The 25,270-nt window shown below is 43.2% G+C and overlaps 1 protein-coding gene across 1 annotated transcript in view; it reads right to left on the bottom strand.

Moving 5' to 3' along the window:
• Positions 1 to 25,270, bottom strand: part of LOC112071385 (zinc finger SWIM domain-containing protein 6-like) — a 63,528-nt gene that overhangs the window by 17,762 nt on the left and 20,496 nt on the right. Inside the window, exons 2-7 of the mRNA XM_024138840.2 lie at positions 12,158 to 12,514; positions 10,196 to 10,344; positions 9,903 to 10,053; positions 3,214 to 3,384; positions 2,487 to 2,678; positions 2,200 to 2,346 (exon numbers count right to left, since the gene is read on the bottom strand). Of these exons, the coding sequence (XP_023994608.1) occupies positions 2,200 to 2,346; positions 2,487 to 2,678; positions 3,214 to 3,384; positions 9,903 to 10,053; positions 10,196 to 10,344; positions 12,158 to 12,514 (1,167 nt within the window). The remainder of the gene's footprint in view (positions 1 to 2,199; positions 2,347 to 2,486; positions 2,679 to 3,213; positions 3,385 to 9,902; positions 10,054 to 10,195; positions 10,345 to 12,157; positions 12,515 to 25,270) is intronic.

Here is a 25,270-nt window from a genome sequence, read left to right on the forward strand (position 1 = left end):
GTGCAGTTACAGTGTCCAACAATACCCCGTATATTATTCAGTTTACATGGCCACATGTGTCTATTTGAGTAATGCCACACTTAAGTTAATTCTTCAATACCTCTTGAAGTCAGAGCGACGGTACAATACCCTAGTTACACGTACAATGATACCCTAAGTACCACGGCAATACCACTACGTTATAAACCACTCCTACAATATACACCTTTATTAAACATTTCTTCACAAACAACTCTCTAGGTAATTACGATCCAATTACAAGATAATATACGTCGCAATCTACTCAGTGTATCAAGTTAGCACACATACCACGTTACTTAACCTGATCCAGCTACGAATTCTAAGCACACACACATACTAACATGACGCTCAGCACTGCTTAACAAGTGATTATAATACGCGACTACAACTACTCCCTATTATCGAAAGGATTGACATACACCCGTATCACCTCCGATGTTACATTAATACCCCGTATTATATTACCGTATGTGTGACAAGTGATAAAGCGTACCCGTATCTCACTCCATTATATAGCCATTCTGTAAATACCGTATTACTCCAGATTACATTCCCAGATTATTCCACTAACGCATAATTTCACTCTGTTCATATCCACGTAGTATAAACTATTAACCCGAAGCTCAATATGACTTTGATCATGTAACTTAGTATACTGTGCGTCTATACTACTACACTGTTAGGTAGCACTATAACCAGAGACGCTACAGTCACGGATTGTTAACATACAGATGTGCTACATTCTAACAACTGTAAACACCTTCTTCAGCTAGGCAAAACTGTTGAGAAACACATAGAACCTAACAACAGGTATATAACACCAATCTCTATGCGTTAACTACGGTTAAGAACACTACTCTAGCGCACATACCATTATAACACCTTCTTTGACAACCATAACGGGCCTACTCACACACCTCTAAGCCCTAATCCTCTAAAGTATCACACTCTAGTACATATCGTCCTATACGAGAATTTTATACTCACCCCTAATAGAGCTCTATAGCACATCTGAATACCCGTATTTACTTCATGCTTTATGACGAACCGTGGTAGTCAGCGATCAAGGATGAGGTCAATACACGTGGTATTAACTTATCGTTATAGTAGCTAAGCTTCTAGCTAGCTATCGCGATGACCACTCAGAGTCATAACACGCGTTAGACTCTACATAAGTAATAACCTATAGCGGATTAAAGTCGATCTGCGTAGACAACACGGTTACTAACTACCTCAAGTACTGCCACAACCGCGCTTAACACGCCCTATACTAACCATTATCCTTTTATTATATCGAACAAGTAATTTAGACCTAGTTACGCAGTCAATACACGGTCATTACCCTAGTTACGCAGTCAATACACGGTCATTACCCTAGTTACGCAGTCAATACACTGTCATTACCCTAGTTACGCAGTCAATACACTGTCATTACCCTAGTTACACAGTTAACACACTTATTACCCTAGTTACACAGTTAACACACTTATTACCCTAGTTACACAGTTAACACACTATCATTACCCTATTTACACAGCTAATACACTGTTATTACTCTAGTTACAGTTAATACACTACTAACTCTATTACCACAGTTAATACAATCAAATGTATTTATAAAGCCCTTTTTATATGTCGGCCGATGTCACAAAGTGCTGTACAGAAACCCAGCCCAAAACCCTAAACAGCAATCAATGCAGGTGTAGAAGCACAGTGGCAGGGAAAAACTCCCTAAAAAGGCAAGAACCTAGGAAGAAGCCTAGAGAGGAACCAGGCTATGAGGGGTGGCCAGTCCTCTTCTGGCTGTGCTGGGTGGAGATTATAACAGAACATGGCCAAGATGTTCAAACGTTCATAGATGACCTGCAGGGTCAAATAATAATAATCACAGTGGTTGTAGAGGGTGCAACAGGTCAGTACCTCAGGATTAAAATGTCAGTTGGTTTTTTATAGCCAATCATTCAGAGTTAGAGACAGCAGGTGCGGTACACTGTTATTACATGGTTTATACACAGCTAATACACTGTTAGTACATTGATATTACAGTTTATATACTGTCCCTACAGTTAGTACACTTGTATTATATTGTTAACATACAGGTACAGACAAAGACAGGAGTGAGAGTGAGGCCGTCCTTTAGTGAAACAGTATAAATGAAACGATGAAGAACTAACTGACCTTTTTTGTGGTTACGGAGGAGCTGTAGTTGTTTCTGTTGCTGCCGCTTGAGTGTGTTAACAATAGCAATGGCCAATCGCAAGGCTTCTCTGGGATAACCATGTGACCGCAGCGCATCAACCCTCGCACACGCTGTTGGGACGTGCTCTGCAAGAGGGATGGGAGGGGGGATTTCAACAGACTACCAAAACCAAAGCTACGTCAACTAAATAAAATAAAAAATCCCCCAAATTGTCTTCTAAAACCCTCCCCTCCTTTCGTCATTGTCAACACAAATACACACTCACCGTGCCAGAGGGGCCAGCCGCGGGCGTCAAACAGTGCCCCTCCACTGCCGTGGTTGTCGTGGGGACAGTGTGTGTGTGTGTGTGTGCAGAGGTCATGTGTGATGACGCGCTGCAGATGTGTGTCCTGCCAGTGCAGGTCGCAGGCCTCAATGGCCCTCGTAAACACTGTCCTATGAGGACGAGACAACAAGTCTGGGAGAGAGAGAGGGGGGAGAGAGGGCGATTAGGGAGAGGGGTGAGGGTGGGTAGAAAAGGGGAGCGAAAGAAGAGGACAATGTGAGAATTTTCATTASAAAACGTTGCTTTGATCAGCCACCTAAAGCTAAAGCTTCCTGGGTGAAAAGCTCATTCACTGCACTGGCCCTACTCAGAAGCCTCATATACATTTTTAAAGGGATTGTATTTTCTCTAATTTAGCTCAGACAGGGACAGGGGCAGCCGTAGCTATAAGATCCCGCTTGGGTTATTGGGTTTATTCCATCAGACAGAGAAACTAATAAGAACAGAACGTAGGGCAGAGACATGGAGAGGGAGAGAGTTGATTAAAAGAGGCATGAGACCGAGCGAGGGATCGACAGAGAGAACATGATGAAAAGAAGGAGGCTTTTCTCACACACGCTCAGTGTGGTTGTCCCACCTGGGTGGCAGGGACGCCCTGAGGCAGTGTGTTGGTCAGGTGTGTGTGAGATGTGTGCATGTTTGTCTGTCTACGTGTGCGTTTTCTCACCTGGGTTGCCGTGCGGTAGTGCGTGTGTGAGGTTGGGTAGTTCGTTGCCATGGTTTCCGTCCTCCCATGGACACACATCGACGCTGTTCCACCGTCTAAGCTGTCTCAGCCACACACACTTCTGCTCCGACTTACAGTGGGGGTTCAGCACAATACACATCCACAGGGTACCTACACACACAAAGGATGTTTCTGTCATTATTATTCATCCTTGAACCATGTCATTTGATTCTGTGAAAAAGGGAAAAATAGATGCCATTAAAAGGTTTTGGACCTTGTGTTTATCTTTTCAATAAACACATGCCTACATGCCTGCCACACACACACTTTGATTACCTGAAGCATGAACTGAAAGGGAGATGGGTTATGGATGAAGGGAGTGAGGGAAGGATAGAGGCAGAGGAAAGAAGAGAGATTTAGAAAGTAAACCGAAGGCATCAAAAATAAGTATGCAGGGAAAAAAAACTGGGAAAAACTGACAATTATGAAAAATGAACAGAAAAATGACAAAATGAGACACGAGGAGAGAGAGGTGAAGCTAAAGAACAGGAGGAGAGGGGGATGAGATAGGAAGGAGGGAAGGAAGGGGGGAGGAGTCACTTTATCCTCTGTCTTTGCACGGCATCAAGGAAAACAGAAAGAAGAGAGAGGAGAGGGGAGAAAACAGAGAGTGGATGAGATGGGAAGGAAAAGTAGGGAGTGAAGAAAATTAAGAGAAAGAATGAAAAGGAGGCAAGATTGCAGAAAGGGAGAGAAGGAAAGAAGACAAAGGGAAGAGGAGAATGTGCATCCATCAAGCAGGAGGAATCTCCAAAACATTAAAAACATGATGATGCATTCAAATTATCCAGAAATAAGAGATGAACTACCCTTAGAACAGAAAGAGAGAAAGAAACCAAAACAGACAAAGAAAGGGGGGATAAATAATACACTTCCAACAATCAACTACCATGACAACAGGGTTGTGGTTATGGGATGATGCTAGGGCAGGTTACTATTGGATGTTGTTGCGAGGCTAGGGCTGAGTTCTACTGGATCTGGTTACTAGACTAGGGTCTATCTAGACTCTCCCCCGATTAGACACTAACAAGGAATAATTCCTAAAGCCGCCCTGCTTATCGTGAATATGGACAGTGTACAGTTCAGTGTTCACACACAGCTACTTCAGCTGTGGTTCATTATGACAAGAGGAAAGGAGGAGAGAGGGACTACAGAAACACATTCAACACTGTACATCCAGTGGTCTCCTGAACTGGCTGGCACCCACACACACGTCCGCAGTGAGAAATCATGGCTTCTATTTCTCCAACCTAAGCCAGATGAGAACCAGCATCTCAGACTCCGAATGATCCAACACGCACATGCATTAAAACAATATTGGGCTCAGCAAGATGGATTTATCTCCTGACACACACTCACACAGAAATCCACACACACACGCACAGACACACAAGCACACAAACACACGCCATCACACTTCACCCCCTCGCTCCCATCCCCCTTTATTTCCTTGGATGGGTCTAATTTGAGCATTCAGCCCACATTTCATCTGTTCTGTCAAAAGAGGGAAAGAGAGAAAGAAAGAAAAATAGAGGGAGACAGAAAGAGAGAGAGCGAACGAGAGAGAGCGAAATACCCAGCTCACAATATCAGAACCCATTTTAGGTTGTGAAAAGCATATTTCACAAAACACCTAGCTCACACCATAAAAATACATAGACTGACAATACAATACACTCCTGATACATGCCAAACACTACCCATCATGCAATCAGTCGTCATATCACAATGTGCAGAGAGATAGTGCCTTCGGGCGATTTTTTTCTCACCATCTACACACAATAACCCGAAATGACAAAGTGGGAAAATGTTGAGATTTTTTTGCACCCAATGAGCACTGACAGAACTAAAAAGTTCCTTGGCTGAGATGGGAGAACAACCGTCTCTGCAGCACACCAATCTGGCCTTTATGGAAGAGCGGCCAGACKGAGTTTATAAAAAAGGCACATGACAGCATACCTGTCGTTTATAAAAAAGGCAAATGAAAGACTCAGGCAAAAGATTCTGTGGTCTGATGAGATGAAAATGTAACTCTTTGGCCTGAATGCAAAGTGCTATGTCTGGAGAAAACCAGGCACAGCTCATCACACCATCATGCTATGGGGATGCTTTTCAGCGGCAGGGACTGGGAGACTGGTAAGGATAGAGGGAACAATGAATGGAGCCAAATACAGGCAAATCCTTGATGAGAACCTGCAAACAACCTTAGACTGGTGCAAAGATTTACGTTCCAACAGGACAATGACCCCAAACATACAGCCAAAGCAACACTGGAATGGCTTCAGAACTACAATGTGAAAGTCATTGAGTGGCCCAGCCAAAGCCCAGACTTGAATCCCATTGAAAAATCTGTGGAAAGACTATGCGTGCTGTTCACCACCACTCCCCATCCAACTTCACCYCCCAGAGTTGATGTCCACGCCTCCGTGGAAATCTAAATAGTATAATAACAACATCCCCATTAAAATCCATCTGTTTAAACTAGAGATGTCATTTCTTTTGCATGTGCTGCGTCTCAATCCCCCAAGTCTGCCAATGGCGTCACGGGACGCGTCTGAAGTCGGTACCGCCGATCTGCGTCTGTAGTGTCCGAACAGTTTGGGCGACACACTAATATTGTTTTGCTCTAGGACACCCACAAGCCTCACAAGACTCGTCTGAAGGTGGCCCAGTACCAATTTGAAAAATATACAGTACCAGTCAAAGGTTTGGACACACATACAGTGGGGCAAAAAAGTATTTAGTCAGCCACCAATTGTGCAAGTTCTCCCACTTAAAAAGATGAGAGAGGCCTGTAATTTTCATCATAGGTACACTTCAACTATGACAGACAAAATGAGAAAAAAAAATGGCTTCGTAAGAAGCATTTCAAGGTCCTGGAGTGGCCTAGCCAGTCTCCAGATCTCAACCCCATAGAAAATCTTTGGAGGGAGTTGAAAGTCCGTGTTGCCCAGCAACAGCCCCAAAACATCACTGCTCTAGAGGAGATCTGCATGGAGGAATGGGCCAAAATACCAGCAACAGTGTGTGAAAACCTTGTGAAGACTTACAGAAAACGTTTGACCTCTGTCATTGCCAACAAAGGGTATATAACAAAGTATTGACCAAATACTTTTTATAAGTGACCAAATACTTATTTTCCACCATAATTTGCAAATAAATTCATAAAAAATCCTACAATGTGATTTTCTGTTTTTTTTCCTTCTCATTATGTCTGTCATAGTTGAAGTGTACCTATGATGAAAATTACAGGCCTCTCTCATCTTTTTAAGTGGGAGAACTTGCACAATTGGTGGCTGACTAAATACTTTTTTGCCCCACTGTACTCAATCAAGTTTTTTGTTGTTGATATCTTTACAATTTTCTATATTGTAGAATAATAGTGAAGACATCAAAACTATGAAATAACACATATGGAATATGTGTATCATGTAGTAACCAAAAAAGTGTTAAATCAAAATATATTTTATATTTGAGATTCTTCAAGTAGCCACCCTTTGTCTTGATGACAGCTTTAAACACTCTTGGCATTCTCTCAACCAGCTTTATGAGATAGTCACCTGGAATACATTTCAATTAACAGGTGTATCTTGTTAAAAGTACATTTTTGGAAGTTCTTTCCAACTTAATGAGCTTGAGCCAATCAGTTGTGTTGTGAAAAGGTAGGGGTGGTATACAGAAGATAGCCCTATTTGGTAAAAGACCAAGTCCATATTATGGCAAGAACAGCTCAAACTAAGCAAAGAGAAACGACAGTCCATCACTACTTAAAGACATGAAGGTCAGTCAATCTGGAAAATGTCAAGAACTTTGAAAGTTTCTTCAAGTGCAGTCGCAAAAACCACCAAGCACTACGATGAAACAGGCTCTCCTGAGGACCGCCACAGGAAAGGAAGACCCAGAGTTGCAGAGGATAAGTTCATTAGAGTTAACTGCACCTCAGATTGCAGCCCAAATAAATACTTCACGGAGTTCAAGTAACAGACAACTCAACATCAACTGTTCAGAGGAGACCGCGTGAATCAGGTCTTCGTGGTCGAATTGCTGCAAAAGAAACCACTAATAAAGAACACCAATAATAATAAGAGACTTGCTAGGGCCAAGAAACACAAGCAATGGACAGTTGACCGGTGGAAATCTGTCTTTTGGTCTGATGAGTCCAAATGTGAGATTTTTGGTTCCAACCGCTGTGTCTTTGTGAGATGGAGAGTAGGTGAACGGATGATCTCTGCATGTGTGATTCCCACCGTGAGGCATGGAGGATGAGGTGTGATGGTGTAGGGGTGCTTTGCTCGTGACAGTTTGTGACTTATTTAGAATTAAAGTCACACTTAACTTCTCTAGGGTAGGGGGCAGCATTCGGAATTTTGGATGAAATGCATGCCCAAATTAAACTGCCTGCTTCTCGGGCCCAGAAGATATGATATGCATACAACTGGTAGATTTGGATAGAAAACACTCTACAGTTTCCAAAACTGTTAAAATAGGGTCTGTGAGTATAACAGAACTGATTTGGCAGGCAAAAACCTGAGAAAAATCCATTCAGGAAGTAGTTTTTGTTTGTTTTGTAGTTTTCTATTCAATGCCATTACAATATCCATTGACTTAGGACTCAAATGGCAGTTYCTATGCCTTCCACTAGATRTCAACAGTCTTTAGAAATTGTTTCAGGCTTGTATTCTGAAAAATGAAGAAGYAAGAGCAGTCTGAATGAGTKGACCCWAAAGTGTCACAGAGCTTTTTCATKYGCGARACCGAGAGAKTGCGTTTCTTGTTTACCTTTTAAATTGAMGACGTTATTGTCCGGTTGAAATAKTATCGATTATTTAGKCTAAAAACAACCTGAGGATTGAATATAAACATCGTTTGACATGTTTCTATGAACTTTACGGATACAATTTGGATTTTTTKGTCTTCCTGTTTTGACTGCGTTTGAGCCTGTGGATTACTGAAGAAAACGCAAACAAAACTGAGGTTTTTGGATATAAAGAGATTTATCGAACAAAAGGAACATTTATTGAGTAAATTAATGTCTGCTGAGTGCAATCATATGAAGATCATCAAAGGTAAGTGATTAATTTTATCTCTATTTCTGACTTGTGTAACTGTTCTACTTGGCTGGTTACTCTTTGTAATGATTTGTCTAGTGGGCTATGTTCTCAAATAATCGTAAGGTATGCTTTCGCCGTAAAGCATTTWAAAAATCTGACACCGTGGTTGGATTCACAAGAAATTAATCTTTAAACCTATGTAAAATATGTTTTGTTTTCTGAATTTTTATAATKAATATTTCTGTATTTGAATTTGGCGCCCAGCAGTTTCACTGGCTGTTGAAGAGGTGGGACGCTAACGTCTCACGTACCCAAGAGAGGTTAACCAGCCTGGCTACCACAGCATTCTGCAGTAATACGCCATCTATCTGGTTTGGCATTAGTGGGACTATCATTTGTTTTTCAACAAGACAATGACCCAACACATCCAGGATGTGTAAGAGCTATTTGACCAACAAGGAGAGACCTCAACCCAATTGAGATGGTGTGGGACGAGTTGGACTGCAGAGTGAAGGAAAAGCAGCCAACAAGTGCTCAGCATATGTGGGAACTCCTTCAATACTGTTGGAAAAGCATCCAGGTAAAGCTGGTTGAGAGAATGCCACTTAGCTACTTTGAAGAATCGAAAATCTATTTTGATTTGTTTAACACTTTCTTTGGTTTCTACATGTTTCCATATGTGTTATTTTATAGTTTTGATGTCTTCACTATTATTCTACAATGTAGAAAATAGTACAGATAAAGAAAAACCCTGGATTGAGTATGTGTGTCCAAGCGTTTGACTGGTACTGTATATGGAAGTAGTTTAGTGCCATTTTTTGTTCGTTAAATATGAGTTTTTAAAAAACTAAAACATCCTGATCTTTCTTATATGTCTCAGATATAGGACACACTTTAAAACAAACTTCCTTTTGATATTTTTTGCACATGTATGAATCTGTTATTCAATGAGTTTCTATGGGACAATAGCAGTAAGGCCAAATTCAATGTTTCATCAAATAATTGTATGTATATATCTTTTTTTATACCTAAAGGGGTCCTAAAACTCTAAATCAAATAGCTAAATTATCCCTGGTATGACAATCTTAAAACAATCCATATGTTAGCTTAGTAGAACCCAGCAAAGCTGATACAGACATACCCAAGACGACTCACCTCTGTAATCGCCGCCAAAGGTGCTTCTACAAAGTATTGACTCAGGGGTGTGTATACTTACTGTATGTAAATGAGATATTTCTGCATTTAATTTTCAATAAATGTGCACTAATGTCTAAGAACATGTTTTCACTTTGTCATTATGGGGTAGTGTGTGTAGATGGGTGCAATTTTTATTTATTTAAATCACTTTTGAACTCAGGCTGTAACATAACTAAATGTGGAGTAAGTCAAGGTGTATGAATACATTTTGAAGGCACTGTAGGTCTAACACCACTGACTAACACACACAATCAAACAGTACCAGGTTCACAGCAACACTCATATGTGTGCATGTGTATTCTCTTCAGCACCTAGTTCTTCCAAGTGATGTCGGTCCTTGTGTGTGTGTGTGTGTGTGTGTGTGTGTGCATTGCCTCTTACCTAGCTCATCCCACAGCTGTCTGTATTTGTCAGTCATGGTGGTTCCCTGTTGTCTCCACAGTGCCAGACGAGGGTCGCCCATAAACTGTTCTGTGATCAGTGTTAACATCCTGGCACCGTTGGAGTCACGCATCTTCAACATCTCTCTCACCTAGAGGAGAGAGGGAGGGAGAGGGGGAGAGAGCGGGAAGGAGAGAGGTCAGCAAAGAGACAAGGGCTGTGTGTGTGTGTGTGTGTATGTGTGTGTGTGTGTGTGTATGTGTGTGTGTGTGTGTGTGTTTTGTATATGTTACCTTGTTGAACAGCAGGTTGAGTTGTTTCCCAGAGCCGTGGTATCCTCCCTGTGAGAGGAAGAGTTTCACCTGCTCCTGGACCTGCTCCTCATCCAGGTGCCAACAGTTCTCATCATCTACACTGGCCCCTGCCGTGGGGTCTGGGGCTCCTACACACACGGAGACAGAGAGARGTTAGTCTCACACACACACAGCTCATTATTTAGATTGAATGAGTTTCCATGTCTCAGCGAAAGCATTGGGCTCTCAGACACAAACAAAAAACCAAACAAGATGAAAATAGCCCTCATATGACACCAGCTTAAGTAAAGTATCATCACACACACATTAGTGCTGCTCATACGGACAGGGAGGTGATTTGGAGGCCCCAGGCAGAGGCCCCAGGCAGAGGCCCCAGGCAGAGGCCAGGCAGAGGCCCCAGGCAGAGGCCATTCTGAGCCCCCCCCCCCCCCCCTTTAATGTGCCATGAACAAAACCAGTCATGTCTTCATCAGGTTGTCAAACAATTCACTTCAAAAAGTAGGTTACATTTGCACGTTCATCCAAAACAATTCCAGCATCCGAACAGTGTAATGTGCAGCTGCCAACTTTCCATCAAGTGGCTGAAACCATCTCACCAGAGAAAGCATCCAAGCTAGCGAAACAGTGCCCATCTGTCTTACTATGTGTAGGTCATGTATCTGATGCTGTCTGGCCAAAAAKAGTCCAGACAGCATCAGATACATGGGCTACACATACACTATATATTTACATTAACATTTGAGTAATTTAGCAGACAAGTGACTTAAAGTAGTGAGTACATACATTTTCATACTTTGGGGAATTCGCCCGTGGGAATCGAACCCACAACTCTGGCGTTGCAAGCGCCATGCTCTACCAACTGAGCCACAYARGACTATAAATACAAAAGTATGTGATGTTAGTGGTGTAGAAGCAAGCTCACAGAACGGGATCACMGAGTGCTGAAGGGGGTAGCGCGTAAAAATTGTCTGTCCTTGGCTGCTACACCCACTACCAAATTCCAAACTACCTCTGGAAACAATGCCAGCGCAAGAACTGTTTGTAGGGAGCTTCATGGAATGAGTTTCCATGGCCAAGCAGCCACACACACAAGCCTACGATCACCATGTGCAATACAAAGCGTCAGCTGGAGTGGTGTAAAGCTYGCCGCCATTGGATTCTGGAGCAGTGGAAACGCGTTCTCTGGAGTGATGAATCATGCTTCATCATCTGGCAGTCCGACGGACGAATCTGGGTTTGGCGGGTGCCAGGAGAACGCTACCTGCCCCAATGCATATTGCCAACTGTAAAGTTTGGTGGAGGGGGAATACTGGTCTGGMATTCTAGACAATTCTGTGCTTCCAACTTTGTGGCAACAGTTTGGGGAAGGCCYTTTTCTGAACTTGACTGGCCTGCACAGAGCCCTGACCTCAACCCCATCAAACACCTTTGGGATGAATTGGATCGCCGACTGCGAGCCAGGCCTAATCAGTGCCCGACCTCACTAATGCTTGTGGCTGAACGGAAGCAAGTCCCTGCAGCAATGTTCCAACATCTAGTAGAAAGCCTTCCCAGATGAGTGCAAGCTATTATAGCAGCAAAGGGGGAACCAACTCCATATTAATGCCCATGATTTGGGAATGAGATGTTTAACGAGCAGGTGTCCACATAGTGTACATGATCTCTGCCTTGACGATTGCTGTATTATCAGCAGCACCTGTCTTTTTACTAAAGGAATGTGTTAACTTAGGTCATTTTTCTGTTACAATTACATCTTTCTTCTTCTCTTCCCTGCCCTGTTCTGAAAGCACCACATTGCTGCAGCTTCATTTCAATGAATGTCAAGTTTGCAATCATATCCGGTAAGGATTCACTGGAGCCAGCCAATCATATCAGCCAGGGGGAAATCTATTCCAGAAAAACACACACACACCCACACACACACACCCCAACCCCACTCACCATGGACCTGGTTGATCTCAGAGTTTGTTGACAGAATCTCATCAGCTAGTTTCTGAGCAGTGGGCAGCACCTCCGTGTGGTGTACTGTTATCAGGTACTGGACAAATTTCTGCAGCTGGTCTCTGTTCATCTGGAACAGTGTCTCTGAGATGGGCAGGTGCAGTTTGACCTGCTCGGGCTTCCGTACGCGGTACAAGGCCAGTGCTACCACGTGCGCGCAGTAGAAGATGTCCTTGTTGCCACAGCTGCACGTGACCGCGGTGATCTTGCAGCGGTCGAAGCTGACACTCACGCTGCAGACGAGCTCGGATTCCGACGGCGTGGCCGGTTCTGTTACCGTTCCGCTGAGGTGGAACCCTGAGAAAGAAAAGAGGAGAACCATTAGATGATCAGTCAGTCACTCAATCAAGTAGTCAATCAAATTGTATTCATGTAGCCTCATAGTTTTACACAGAAGTGCGTAACAAAGTCATGTTCGGAATATTTGAACACCCCAATGGCATTCATGTTGTTGTCATTAACCTGTGGGTGTGTGGCTCAGCATCCTATACGTGCAGAAGACCCACTGTACCAGCTAGCTACTAGTCAGATTATAATGGTAAGGGGGGAAGGAAGAGAAATAGCAGTCCCTGAAGCGAAGAGAGGGGAACATCGCTCTCTTCTTTCTCTCTCTGGGGAAAAGGTCAAACTGCTGATCTCCAGAGTCCCTCAGTGTGATGCCCTCCTAATGCAAGAGTTCAGCCGTCACTCACGCACTCATAACCCCCCCCACCCCCACACCTATTTTCTATAAACATGAAACATGACATTCTCTGGCTAAGAGGTCACTCATTGGTGATACAGCCTGGGATCGAACCCAGGTCTGTAGTGACACCTCTGGCACTGCGATGCAGTGATTGCTGCGCCACTCAGTCCCTGAAATAGCTACCCGACTAACTATTTAGCAGTCTTTTGGCTTAAGGAGAAAGGGGAAGTCCAAACAAAGGAATCCATTTTATTTTGGGCTTTCTCAAAGTACACACACAGACACCAGGAGGAGTGGTTCTGCTACCCAGTACTGGAGGCTCTGAATCAGGTTCTCCCCACTATGATATGCTATGCAATGTCTCACATTGCTACTTTTCCTGACTGTCTACTGAGAATCCTCTGTGAGCCTGATATTGATGGGCTGAAATGGTGTATCTACACAACATGACCAAAAGCATATGGACACCTGCTCGTCGAACATTATTATGGGCATTAATATGGAGTTGGTCCCCCCTTTGCTGCTATTACAGCCTCCACTCTTCTGGGAAGGCTTTCCACTAGATGTGGGAACATTGCTGCAGGGACTGATCTTCCGTTCAGCCACAAGAGCATTAGTGAGGTCGGGCACTGATGTTGGGCGATTAGGCCTGGCTCGCAGTCAGCGTTCCAATTAATCCCAAAGGTGATCGATGGGGTTGAGGTCAGGGGTCTGTGCAGGCCAGTCAAGTTCTTCCACACCGATCGCGACAAACCATTCCAGTATGGACATTGCTTTGTGCACGGGGGCATTGCTTTGTTGAAACAGGAAAGGGCCTTCCCCAAAGTTGGGCCAGAAAGTTGGAAGCACAGAATCGTCTAGAATGTCATTGTTTGATGTAGAGTTGAGATTTCCCTTCACTGGCACTAAGTGGCYTAGCCTGAACCATGAAAAATAGCCCCAGACCATTATTCCTCCTCCACCAAACTTTACAGTTGGCACTATGCATTCGTGCGGGTAGTGTTCTCCTGGCATCCGCCAATCCCAGATTCGTCCTTCAGACTGCCAGATGGTGAAGCGTGATTCATCACTCCAGAGAACGCGTTTCCACTGCTCCAGAGTCCAATGAAGGCCAGCTTCACACCACTCCAGTCGACACTTGGTATTGCATTTGGTGATCTTAGGCTTGTGTGCAGCTGCTTGGCCACGGAAACCGATTTCATGAAGCTCCCAACGAACAGTTCTTGTGCTGATGTTGCTTCCAGAGACAGTTTGGAACTCGGTAGTGAGTTGTTTTTTTACACTCTACACGCTTCAGCTGTCCTGTTCTGTGAGCTTGTATGGCCTACCACTTCGCGGCTGAGCTGTTGTTGCACCTAGACAATTCCACTTCACAATAACAGCACTTACAGTGGATCGGGGAAGCTCTAGCAGGGCAGAAATTTGACGAACTGACTTGTTGGAAAGTTGGCATCCTATGACGGTGCCACGTTGAAAGTCACTGAGCTCTTCAGTAAGGCCATTTCGCTGCCATTGTTTGTCTATGGAGATTAATGTCTGTGTACTCGATTTTATACACCTGTCAGAAACGATGTGGATGAAATAGCCAAATCCACTAATTTGAAGCAGCGGTGTCCACATACACTGTATATACAAAATGATAAGACCAAACATCCATAGCTTAGCCTGAAAGGCTCAGATGTCCTAGAGTGTGGGTCAAAGGTCAACTTTGCCCTAAATCTCTTAAGGGTTGATGTAAGGCCTGGATCTGGCTAAGCTGATCCTAAAATCAGTGCTTATTAAGCAGTGGACAAATAGTCCTTTGGTCTGAGATTGATTTTATAAGAACTCAATAACTGTCACAGGGGAGGTTTGGCAGACAGCACACACACACGTTTCGCGACAGGTTTTTGCTCAATCAGAATACAGGAAACTCACACTCAGACGTGACTAACAGAAGACGGGGGAGAGAGAGAGGATGAGTGACAAAGAGAGCAGCGAGCTAAGAGACAGAGGTATAGACGAGAGGAGAGAGAAAGAGGGAGAACCCCCTCCCTTTACTCCTCCATTTCCTTCCTAGCAGTCAGCTGACACAACGACACAGGGGATCACCTTTTACACACACACGCTTGCGTAAGTACATCCCCCGGTTGGCAGTTGCTTGCTAATGTACTAGTTCGCACACACACTAACACCGAGGGCACTCCCCTGTATTATATGGCCCAACCCGGGTCATGCATGGCCCACAGCTGAACTACTGACGTCAGAGAAGAGGAAGGGAAAGAGAGAGAGGGAGGAGGGAGAAAGAGAAGGGAGAGGCAGAGAGAATTCCAAAACAGGGGAGGAGACCGCTGGGCTGGTGGGAAGCTTGGAAAGCCCTCAGCTGAGTGTGTGAGAAGATATTTGGCTACGTGCCAGAGCCCTGAGCTCAGCATTCTGTAATGTACTTCCCCTCTTCTGCTCTGTAGCTTGCATAATACTGCTTAGCACTGCACGACAACCAGACTTAACCCTTACTTACCAAAACAACGAGACAACCCTTAACTACCACTACCGACCATAATAGTGCCTAGCGCTGAGCGGCTACCAGACTTAACCCTTAACCTCTTAGATGTAATAGCAAAATTGAGATTGCTGCCTAAATAGACATACCCAAAAGTAAATGCTATTCATGTGTAATTGCATGATTTTGACATTCCAAAACTTGGTATATTTGGAAAGATGATATCTGGGAGATTGTGAGGAAATTATCAGAAGATAGGAGTTGCATAGTTCAGAAAACACAAGACCAAGCACACACAAAACAACTTTGTTTTTTATTTATTTTGAAAGTAATCTTTGACTGACAAGTTAAAAGGGAATTATTGAAGCCCAGAGCTGGAACCACAGATGGCTTCCACAACATCAGAAAATAAAAATGGGATTGATACACCTAACTAAACTCAGCAAAAAAATAAACGTTCTCTCACTGTCAACTGTGTTAATTTTCAGCAAACATGCCATATGTAAATATTTGTATGAACATAACAAGATTCAACAACTGAGACAAACTGAACAAGTCCCACAGACATGTGACTAACAGAAACAGACTAATGTGTCCCTGACCAAGGGGGGGGGGGCTCAATCAAACGTCAACAGTATCTGGTTGTGCGCCACCAGCTGCATTAAGTCTGCAGTGCATCTCTCTCCTCATGGCAGCACGCACGATTTGCCAGTTCTTGCTGTGATGTTACCCACTCTTTCCAAAGGCACCTGCATTGCCGGATATTTCTGGGGGGAATGGCCCTAGCCCTCACCCTCGTCAAGTCCAGATGTGTCACTGGGATTGAGATCCGGCTACTTCACTCGGCCATCCGGCAGAACGCTCAATTCCTGTTCTTGTCAGAAATCACCGCACACAACGAGCACATTGGGCTGCTGTCATTGTCATGCTGGATGGAGATCTCATGTCAGGCATGAAGCCTACAGGAGGGTACCACATGGAGCAGAGGAGGACTGCTCCCTGCTCAACGCACAGCGTTTGAGATTGCCTGCAATGACACAAAGCTCAGTCGACGATGCTGTGACCACACCCCGCCCTCAGACAACCATGACGACGCCTTCACCTCCAAATCATCCCGCTCCTACAGAGTACAGGTCAGCTGTGAACTTATTCCTATACGACGATAAACACGAATCCGACCACACCTCTGGTGAGACAAACCGCGACTCATAAGTGAAGAGCTCTTTTTGCAGTCCTGTCTGGTCCAGCGACGGTGGGTTGTGGCCATAGGCGCACGTTGTTCGCCGTGATGTCTGGTGAGGACTGCCTTACAAGAGACCTAAACGCCTCAGTCCCAGCCTCTCTCAACCTAATTGCGGACAGTGAGCACTGATGGAGGGATTGTGCGTTCCTGGTGTAACTCGGGCAGTTGTTGTTGCCATCCTGTACCTGTCCCGCAGGTGTGATGTTCGGATGTACCGATCCTGTGCAGATGTTGTACACCCGTGTCTTGCCACTGCGAGGACGATCAGCTGTCCGTCCTGTCTCCTTGTAGCGCTGTCTTAGGCGTCTCACAGTACGGACATTGCATTTTTGCCCTGGCCACATCTGCAGTCCTCATGCCTCCTTGCAGCCATGCCTAGGGCACGTTCACACAGATGAGCAGGGACCCGTGGCATCTTTGTTGTGTTTTTCAGAGTCAGTAGAAAGGCTCTTTTAGTGTCCTAAGTTTTCATAAGTGTGACCTTAATCCCACCCTGTAAGCTGTTAGTGTCCTAACGACCGTTCACAGGTGCATGTTCATTAATTGTTTTGGTTGTTTGAACAAGCATGGGAAACAGTGTTTAAACCTTTACAATTAGATCTGTGAAGTTTTGGATTTTTACGAATTCTCTTTGAAAGACAGGGTCCTGAAAATTGACATCTCTTTTTTTTTGCTGAGTTTAGAAATGGCAGAGGTTTTAGTAACCGGTGTCAGTGTGTTCCGGGATGTTTCAAGTGTCCTAAACCTCTCAAAGTGGCATAATGTTGTAATTAGTAATTCCAGTGCTATTCCAGTTGAAGTCAGAAGTTTAAATATACTTAGGTTGGAGTCATAAAAACTTGTTTTCACCCCTCCACAAATTTCTCTTTAAAACTATAGTTTTGGCAAGTCGTTAGGACATCTAATTTGTGCATGACCAAGTAATTCTTCAAACATTGTTTACAGACAGATTATTTCACTGTAATCATCCAGTGGTTAGAAGTTTACATACCACTAAGTTGACTGTGCCTTCCAACAGCTTGGAAAATTCCAGAAAATTATGTCATGGCTTTAGAAGCTTCTGATAGACTAATTGACATAATTTGAGTCATTGGAGGTGTACCTGTGGATGTATTTCAAGGCCTACCTTCAAACTCAGTGCCTCTTTGCTTGACATCATGGGGGAAAAAGAAATCAGCCAAGACCCCAGAAGATTTGTTTTTAGACTCCACAGGTCTGGTTCATCCTTGGGAGCAATTTCAAAACCTGAAGGTACCCACGTTCATCTGTACAAACAATAGTACACAAGTATGAACATCCAGGACCCCGCAACCGTCATACCGCTCAGGAGGAGACGCGTTCTGTCCCTAGAGATGAACGTACTTTGGTGCGAAAAGTGGAAATCAATCCCAGAACAACAGCAAAGGACTTTGTGAAGACTGCCTCGCGAAGGGAAACAGGTACAAAAGTATCTATATCCACAGTAAAACAAGTCCTATATCGACATAACCTGAAAAGGCCGCTCACTGCTCCAAAACCGCCATAAAAAAGCCAGACTACGGTTTGCAACTGCACATGGGGACAAAGATCATACTTTTTGGAGAAATGTCCTCTGGTCTGATGAAACAAAAATAGAACTGTTTGGCCATAATGACCATCGTTATGTTTGGAGGAAAAAGCGGGATGCTTGCAAGCCGAAGAACACCATCCCAACCGCGAAGCACGGCGTGACAGCATCACCTACCCTGTCTAGAACTGTGAGGAGTAACAGTGAAACATACGTTGCTAGCTGCAATGACAAAGACCAAAGCCAGCGGGAGTACCGTTGAGGACAGTGGTGTGTCTCTATCACACGTGAAGGGTCTTTTAAAAGAGCAAAAGAGTTCTACAAGCAGCTGTTACAACAACAAGAAAATAGCTTCACGTGTTTTGTCCAAATACCGGTAGTTTCAACTAATAAAAGAATGGACGACTTGACCAGAGAGGTCCAGGACCTGAAGAACAGTATGCAGTTCTCCCAGGGTCAGCTCGATGAATTGAAACAGGAGAACGGCAAGAGGACAACAATCTGTAAGTCGTTGAGAGAGGACATCAGTTCTGTGTGTGAATCCATGAAGTCTGATTTATCCGTCATTGTTATCTCAAGGGACAATCAAGGCGGAACAACATGTTGTGAACGGAATTGTAGAATCTCAACGTGAGACCTGGACGGAGTCTGAGGACAACTTGAGGGAAATTATCTCTGAAAAATTGAAGATGGACCACAGGGTGATTGAGGACTATCCTGAAGCTGTGCGCCAGAAGAGGAAAGAACTGATCCCAGCCATGAAAGCTGCCAGAGCGCGTGGGGACATTACTTACATCCGTTATGACAGGCTCATTGTCCACCCTCCCTCCCAGAAGCCTGGAAGGGATGAGAGAGCCAAGCCTATGGGTTTGTAGCTTCTACCCCGCAGCACACACACACCAATTGATTAATGGACTGCTGAATGTATATTTTTTCTCTTGCTTGGTTTGCTCTTTTCAGTATAATGCCCATCTCTGGTAAGCTACCCAGGAAAGGGCTGAAAATAGCCCATATTAATATATGTAGCCTTAGAAATAAGGTTCATGAAATCAATCACTTGCTACTGCATTTGATGATACAGCAGTAGCAATACAAGGATATTACATCCATAAAATAGACAGAAATGCATATGGGGAGGTGCTGCTGTGTATATATATATATATATATATATATATATATATATATATATATATATATATATATATATATATATATATATATATATATATATTCAGAACCATATCCCTGTAATGCTTAGAGAAGATCTTATGTCAAGTGTAATTGAAGTGTTGTGGTTGCAGGTTCACTTGGCACATCTAAAGCCTTTTCTTTTGGGGTGTTGCTATAGGCCACCAAATGTGAACAGTCAGTATCTAAATAATATGTGTGAAATACTTGATAGTGCATGTGATGTAAACAGAGGTCTACTTTCTTGGGGACCTGAATATTGACTGGTTTTCATCAAGCTGTCCGCTCAAGAGGAAGCTTCTTACTGTAACCAGTGCCTGTAATCTGGATCAGGTTATTAATCAACCTACCAGGGTGTTTACAAACACTACAGGAACAAGATCATCCACATGTATAATCACATTTTTACTAATACTGTAAAACTTTGTTCTAAAGCCGTACCCATTGGATGCAGTGATCACAATATTGTGGCTATACCCAGGAAGGCCAAAAAGTTCAGACAGTTGGGCCTGAAATAGTGTATAAGATATCATACAAAATATTTAGCTGTGACTCATGTGGATGTTAAAAATATTTGTTGGTCTGATGTGATTAATAAGGAGCATCCAGACGCTGCACTTGATGAATTTATGAAATTGCTTCTTCCAATTATTGATAAACATGCACCTGTTAAGAAACTGACTGTTAGAACTGTTACAGCTCCATGGATTGATGAGGAAATTAAAAACTGACTGGCTGAAAGAGATGGAGCAAAAGGAGTGGCTAATAAGTCTGGCTGCACATCTGACTGTCTAACTTAATGCAAATTGAGAAATGATGTGACTAAACTCAACAACAAAAAATAAGAAACTGTATTATGAAGCCAAGTTCAATGATATAAAGAACGATGGGATGGGAAAAAAACGTGAGTACTTTAAATTATAGGCAGAAAGACTAATTCAACTGATCTTTCATCGAATCAGATGGCTTATTCATCACAATCATTTGATGTTGCCAATTATTTATATTTGGCAAACCTTAGGCAGGAAATGCCAATGAACAGTGAGCCATCGTATTCATGCATAAAAAAAATTATAACAATGAAGAAGAAAAGCATTGCAAGTTTGAATTTTGGAAAGTTCGTGTGGGAGAGGTGGAAACATTATTGTTATCAATCAATAATGATAAACCCCCTGGCATTGACAACTTAGATTGAAAACTACTGAGGATGACTATGGCCACTCCTATCTGTCATATATTTAATCTGAGCCTAGAGGAAAGTCTTGTCCTCGGGCCTGGAGGGAAGCCAAAGTAATTCCGCTACCTAAAAGTGGTAAAGCGGCCTTTACTGGTTCTAACAGCAGACCTATAAACTTGCTGCCAGCTCTTAGCAAACTGTTGGGAAAAAATTGTGTTTGACCAAATACAATGCTATTTCTCTGTAAACAAATTAACAACAGACTTTCAGCATGCTTATAGAGAAGGGCACTCAGCACTGACACAAATTACTGATGATTGGTTGAAAGAAATTTAGAATAAGAAGATTATGGGAGCTGTACTGTTAGATTTTAGTGCAGCCTTTGATATTATTGACCATAACCTGTTGGTGAAAAAAAACTTGTGTTATGGCTTTTCAACCCCTGACATATCATGGATTCAGAGCCATCTATCTACTAGAACTCAAAGGGTTATTTTTAATGGAAGCTTCTCTAATGTCAAACATGTAAAGTGGGGTGTACCGCAGGGCAGCTCTCTAGACTCTCTACTCTTCTATTTTTACCAATGACCTGCCACTGAACAAAGCATGTGTGTCCATGTATGCTGATGATTCAACCATATACGCATCAGCAACGACAGCTAATGAAGTCACTGAAACCCTTTAACAAAGAGTTGCAGTCTGTTTTGGAATTGGTGGCCAGTAGTAAACTAAAACTAAGAGCATTGTATTTGGTACAAATCATTCCCTAAGTTCTAGACCTCAGCTAAATCTGGTAATGAATGGTGTGGCTGTTGAACAAGTTGAGGAGACTAAATTACTTGGTGTTACCTTAGATCGTAAACTGTCATGGTCTAAACATATAGATTCAATGGTTTTAAAGATGGGGAGAGGTCTGTCCGTAATAAAGAGATGCTCTGCTTTTTTTTACACCACACTCCAAAAAGCAAGTTCTGCAGGCTCTAGTTTAGTCTAATATTGATTATTGTCCAGTTGTGTGGTCCAGTGCTACAAGGAAAGATCTAGTTAAGCTGCAGCTGGCCCAGAACAGAGTGGCACAACTTGCTCTTCATTGTATGCGCAATGCGCAGACCAGCTGGCTGGTGTGTTCACAGATATATTCAATCTCTCCCTATCCCAGTCTGTTGTCCCCACATGCTTCAAGATGGCACCATTGCCTTCTTGGGTACAGGGACAAAGGTAACTGAACTAAATGACTATCGCCCTGTAGCACTCACCTGTCATCATGAAGTGCTTTGAGAGACTAGTCAAGGTTAATTTCACTTCCACCTTACCTGCCACCCTAGGCCATCTTCAATTTGCATACCGCCCCAATAGATCCACAAACAATGCAATCACCACCACACTGCCCTGTCCCATCTGGACAAGAGGCATACCTATGTAAGAATGCTGTTCATTGACTACAGCTCAGTAGTCAACACCATAGTACCCTCCAAGCTCATCATCAAGCTCGAGGCCCTGGGTCTGAACCCCGCCCTTTGCAACTGGATCCTGGACTTCCTTGCGGGTCGTCCCCAGGTGGTGAAACAACACCTCGTTGCTGATCCTCAACACTGGGGCCCCACAAGGGTGCGTGCTCAGCCCCCGCCTGTACTCCCTGTTCACCCATGACTGCGTGGCCAAGCATGCCTCCAACTCAATCATCAAGTTTGCAGACGACACAACAGTAGTAGGCTTGATTACCAACAACGATGAGGCAGCCTTCAGGGAGGAGCTGAGGGCTCTGGGAGTGTGGTGCCAGGAAAATAACCTCTCACTCAATGTAAACAAAACAAAGGAGATGATCATGGACTTCAGGAAACAGCAGAGGGAGCACCCCCCTATCCACATTGGTGGGACCGCAGAGGAGAAGGTGGAAAGCTTCAAGTTCCTTGCCGTACACATCACTGACAAACTGAAATGGTCCACCCACACAGACAGTGTGGTGAAGAAGGCGCAACAGCACCTCTTCAACCTCAGGAGGCTAAATAAATGTGGCTTAAAACCTAAAACCCACAAACTTTTACAGATGCACAATTGAGAGCATCCTGTCGGGCTGTATCACCGCCTGGTACAGCAACTGCACCGTCCACAACCGCAAAGCTCTCCAGAGTGTGGTGCGATCTGCCCAACGCATTACCGGGGACAAACTTCCCGTCCTCCTGGACACCTACAGCACTAAGCCATAGGAATGCGAAATATCATCAAGGACGTCAACCACCCGAGCCACTGGCTGTTCACCCCACTATCATCCAGAAGGCGAGGTCTGTACAGGTGCACCAAAGCTGGGGCCGAGAGACTGAAAAACAGCTTCTATCTCAAGGCCATCAGACTGCTAAACAGCCATCACTAGCACATCAGGGGCGGCTGCTTATAAACCGATAGGAGTCACTGGCCACTTTTAGAAATGGATCACTAGCCAGTTTAATAATGTTCCGTATCTAGCATTACTCATCTCATATGAATAAACTGCACTCCACACTATCTTAGTAACTTTTAAATTGTGTTTCCATATTGGATCACCCATTTCATATGTATATACTGTAGTGCACTCTATACTACACCACTGACTGTTAAACAGTAATCTCCAGCACATCAGAGGCTGCTGCCTATAGACATAGATTAGGAATCACTGGCCACTTTAAGGAAATGAAACACTAGCCACTTTAATGTCTCCGTATCATCATTTTTTCTATTATTGTACCTTTATTTAACTAGGCAAGTCAGTTAAGAACAAATTCTTATTTTCAATGACGGCCTAGGAACAGTGGGTTAATTGCCTCGTTCAAAAACATAACGCTAAACACGTGTATGTGACCAATAAAATGTGATTTGATTTGTAATCAGAGGGCTGATATTAATACTATGCATGCCAGTCTCTCTTTGCTAAGTGTTGAGGAGAGACTGACTGCATCACTTCTTTTCATAAGAAACATTGATGTGTTGAAAATCCAAATTTCTTTGCATAGTCAACTTACACACAGCTCTGACACACACACCCACCAGACATGCCACCAGGGGTCTTTTCACAGTCCCCAAATCCAGAACAAATTCAAAAAAGCGTACAGTATTATATAGAGCCATTATTGCATGGAACTCTGTTCCATCTCATATTTCTCAAGTGAACAGCAAATCTGGTTAAAAAAAAACAGATGATAAAGCAACACCTTACGGCACAACGCCGCTCCTATTTGACCTAGATAGTTTGTGTATGCATTGATATGTAGGTTACGTGTGCCTTTAAAATGTTTTATGTAGTTCTGTCCTTGAGCTCGTCTATTAATGTTCTGTATTATGTCATGTTTCATGTGGACCCCAGGGGTCGGATTCACAAAACATTACTTATGAAAAAAACATAAGAAGTTTCTTAAGGAACAAAATAGGAAGTTCTTAAGAGTTCGTAAATGCAATTCCTCAAAATGTTCTTAGGAATTTGTAAATATCTTTAAGATCTTCGTAAATATCTTCTTATGTGGCATTGACATTAGTGACGTGCTTGAAACCAATAAATAAACCTGTGACAGGGAAGGTAAAAACATTTTTGCGGTTATTTCGTTATTTTTCATACATTATAGCAATCTGACTAGCTATATCAAAATCAAAAATGCATAAAAAGAGATTGAAGTCATGGTGGAGGAAAGGGCAGCCAGGAAAAGGTTGATGTTGGGGAGACTTGATAACTGCGGGGTCACTGCAGAGACCAAAAAGAAAGGCTGGGCGAGAGTGGCCGAGTCGGTCTCTGCCGTCGGGGGGTATGGCAAGGGACAGTGACGCCATAAAAAAGAAGTGGTTCGACATCAAGTCGGCTGCTAAGGGAACTGAGAGACCATTCATGTGTACCAGCTGGAGGAGAAGGTGACGTCCATCATAGAGATGGTGGTAGAGGGACTGCGCGGCCAGTAAGTTAGTTGGCTACGTTAACTAGCTAACATGTAAAGACATTATAGCCAACATTAGCTAACGTTAATATCGTTAGCTAAATCAGCCAAGTTCTTCTTTGCAAATTGACGAGATAGCGCTAGCTGTTTAACACTTCTAGAATATTGTAATATATTGTTAATTACTAGCTAGCTAGATAATGCGTGTATAATTTGTATTCTTGCTGTATTTAAATATCCGGTAGCCAACTGTGTCTGTAGCGCAAGACAATGTTCATGGTTACAAAAGTATCCATTTATCTCAAAACGAGTTTAGCTGTCCTAAAGTTAAAGCATTATTTTCAAGAATCCCATTTATTCTTAACTTTTTTCTTAGGAAGAAACTTAGGAAAACCCTTAAGAACATTTCCAATAACTTTATTGAGGAATAGCAACTTTGCTTAACTTTTTTCTTAAGTCTATAGTTAAGGAAAAAAATGGCAGTTAAGAAGAAATTTCTTCTTAAAAACTTCTTCGGGGTCGGTGTCCCTTCCACGGGACGGTTGAGCTAACGTAGGTTAATGCGATTAGCATGAGGTTGAACATTTCCCAGGACATAGACATATCTGATATTGGCAGAAAGCTTAAATTCTTGTTAATCTAACTGCACTGTCCAATTTACAGTAGCTATTACATTGAAAGAATACCATGATATTGTTTGAGGAAAGTGTACAATTTTGAACATAGGAAGTTGTTAATAAACAAATTAGGCATATTTGGCCAGTCTTGATTCAAAATTTTGAACAGAAATGCAATAGTTCATTTGATCAGTCTAAAACTTTTCACATACACTGATG

The sequence above is a fragment of the Salvelinus sp. IW2-2015 genome, unplaced genomic scaffold (assembly GCF_002910315.2).
Source record: "Salvelinus sp. IW2-2015 unplaced genomic scaffold, ASM291031v2 Un_scaffold1601, whole genome shotgun sequence".
Taxonomy (NCBI): domain Eukaryota; kingdom Metazoa; phylum Chordata; class Actinopteri; order Salmoniformes; family Salmonidae; genus Salvelinus; species Salvelinus sp. IW2-2015.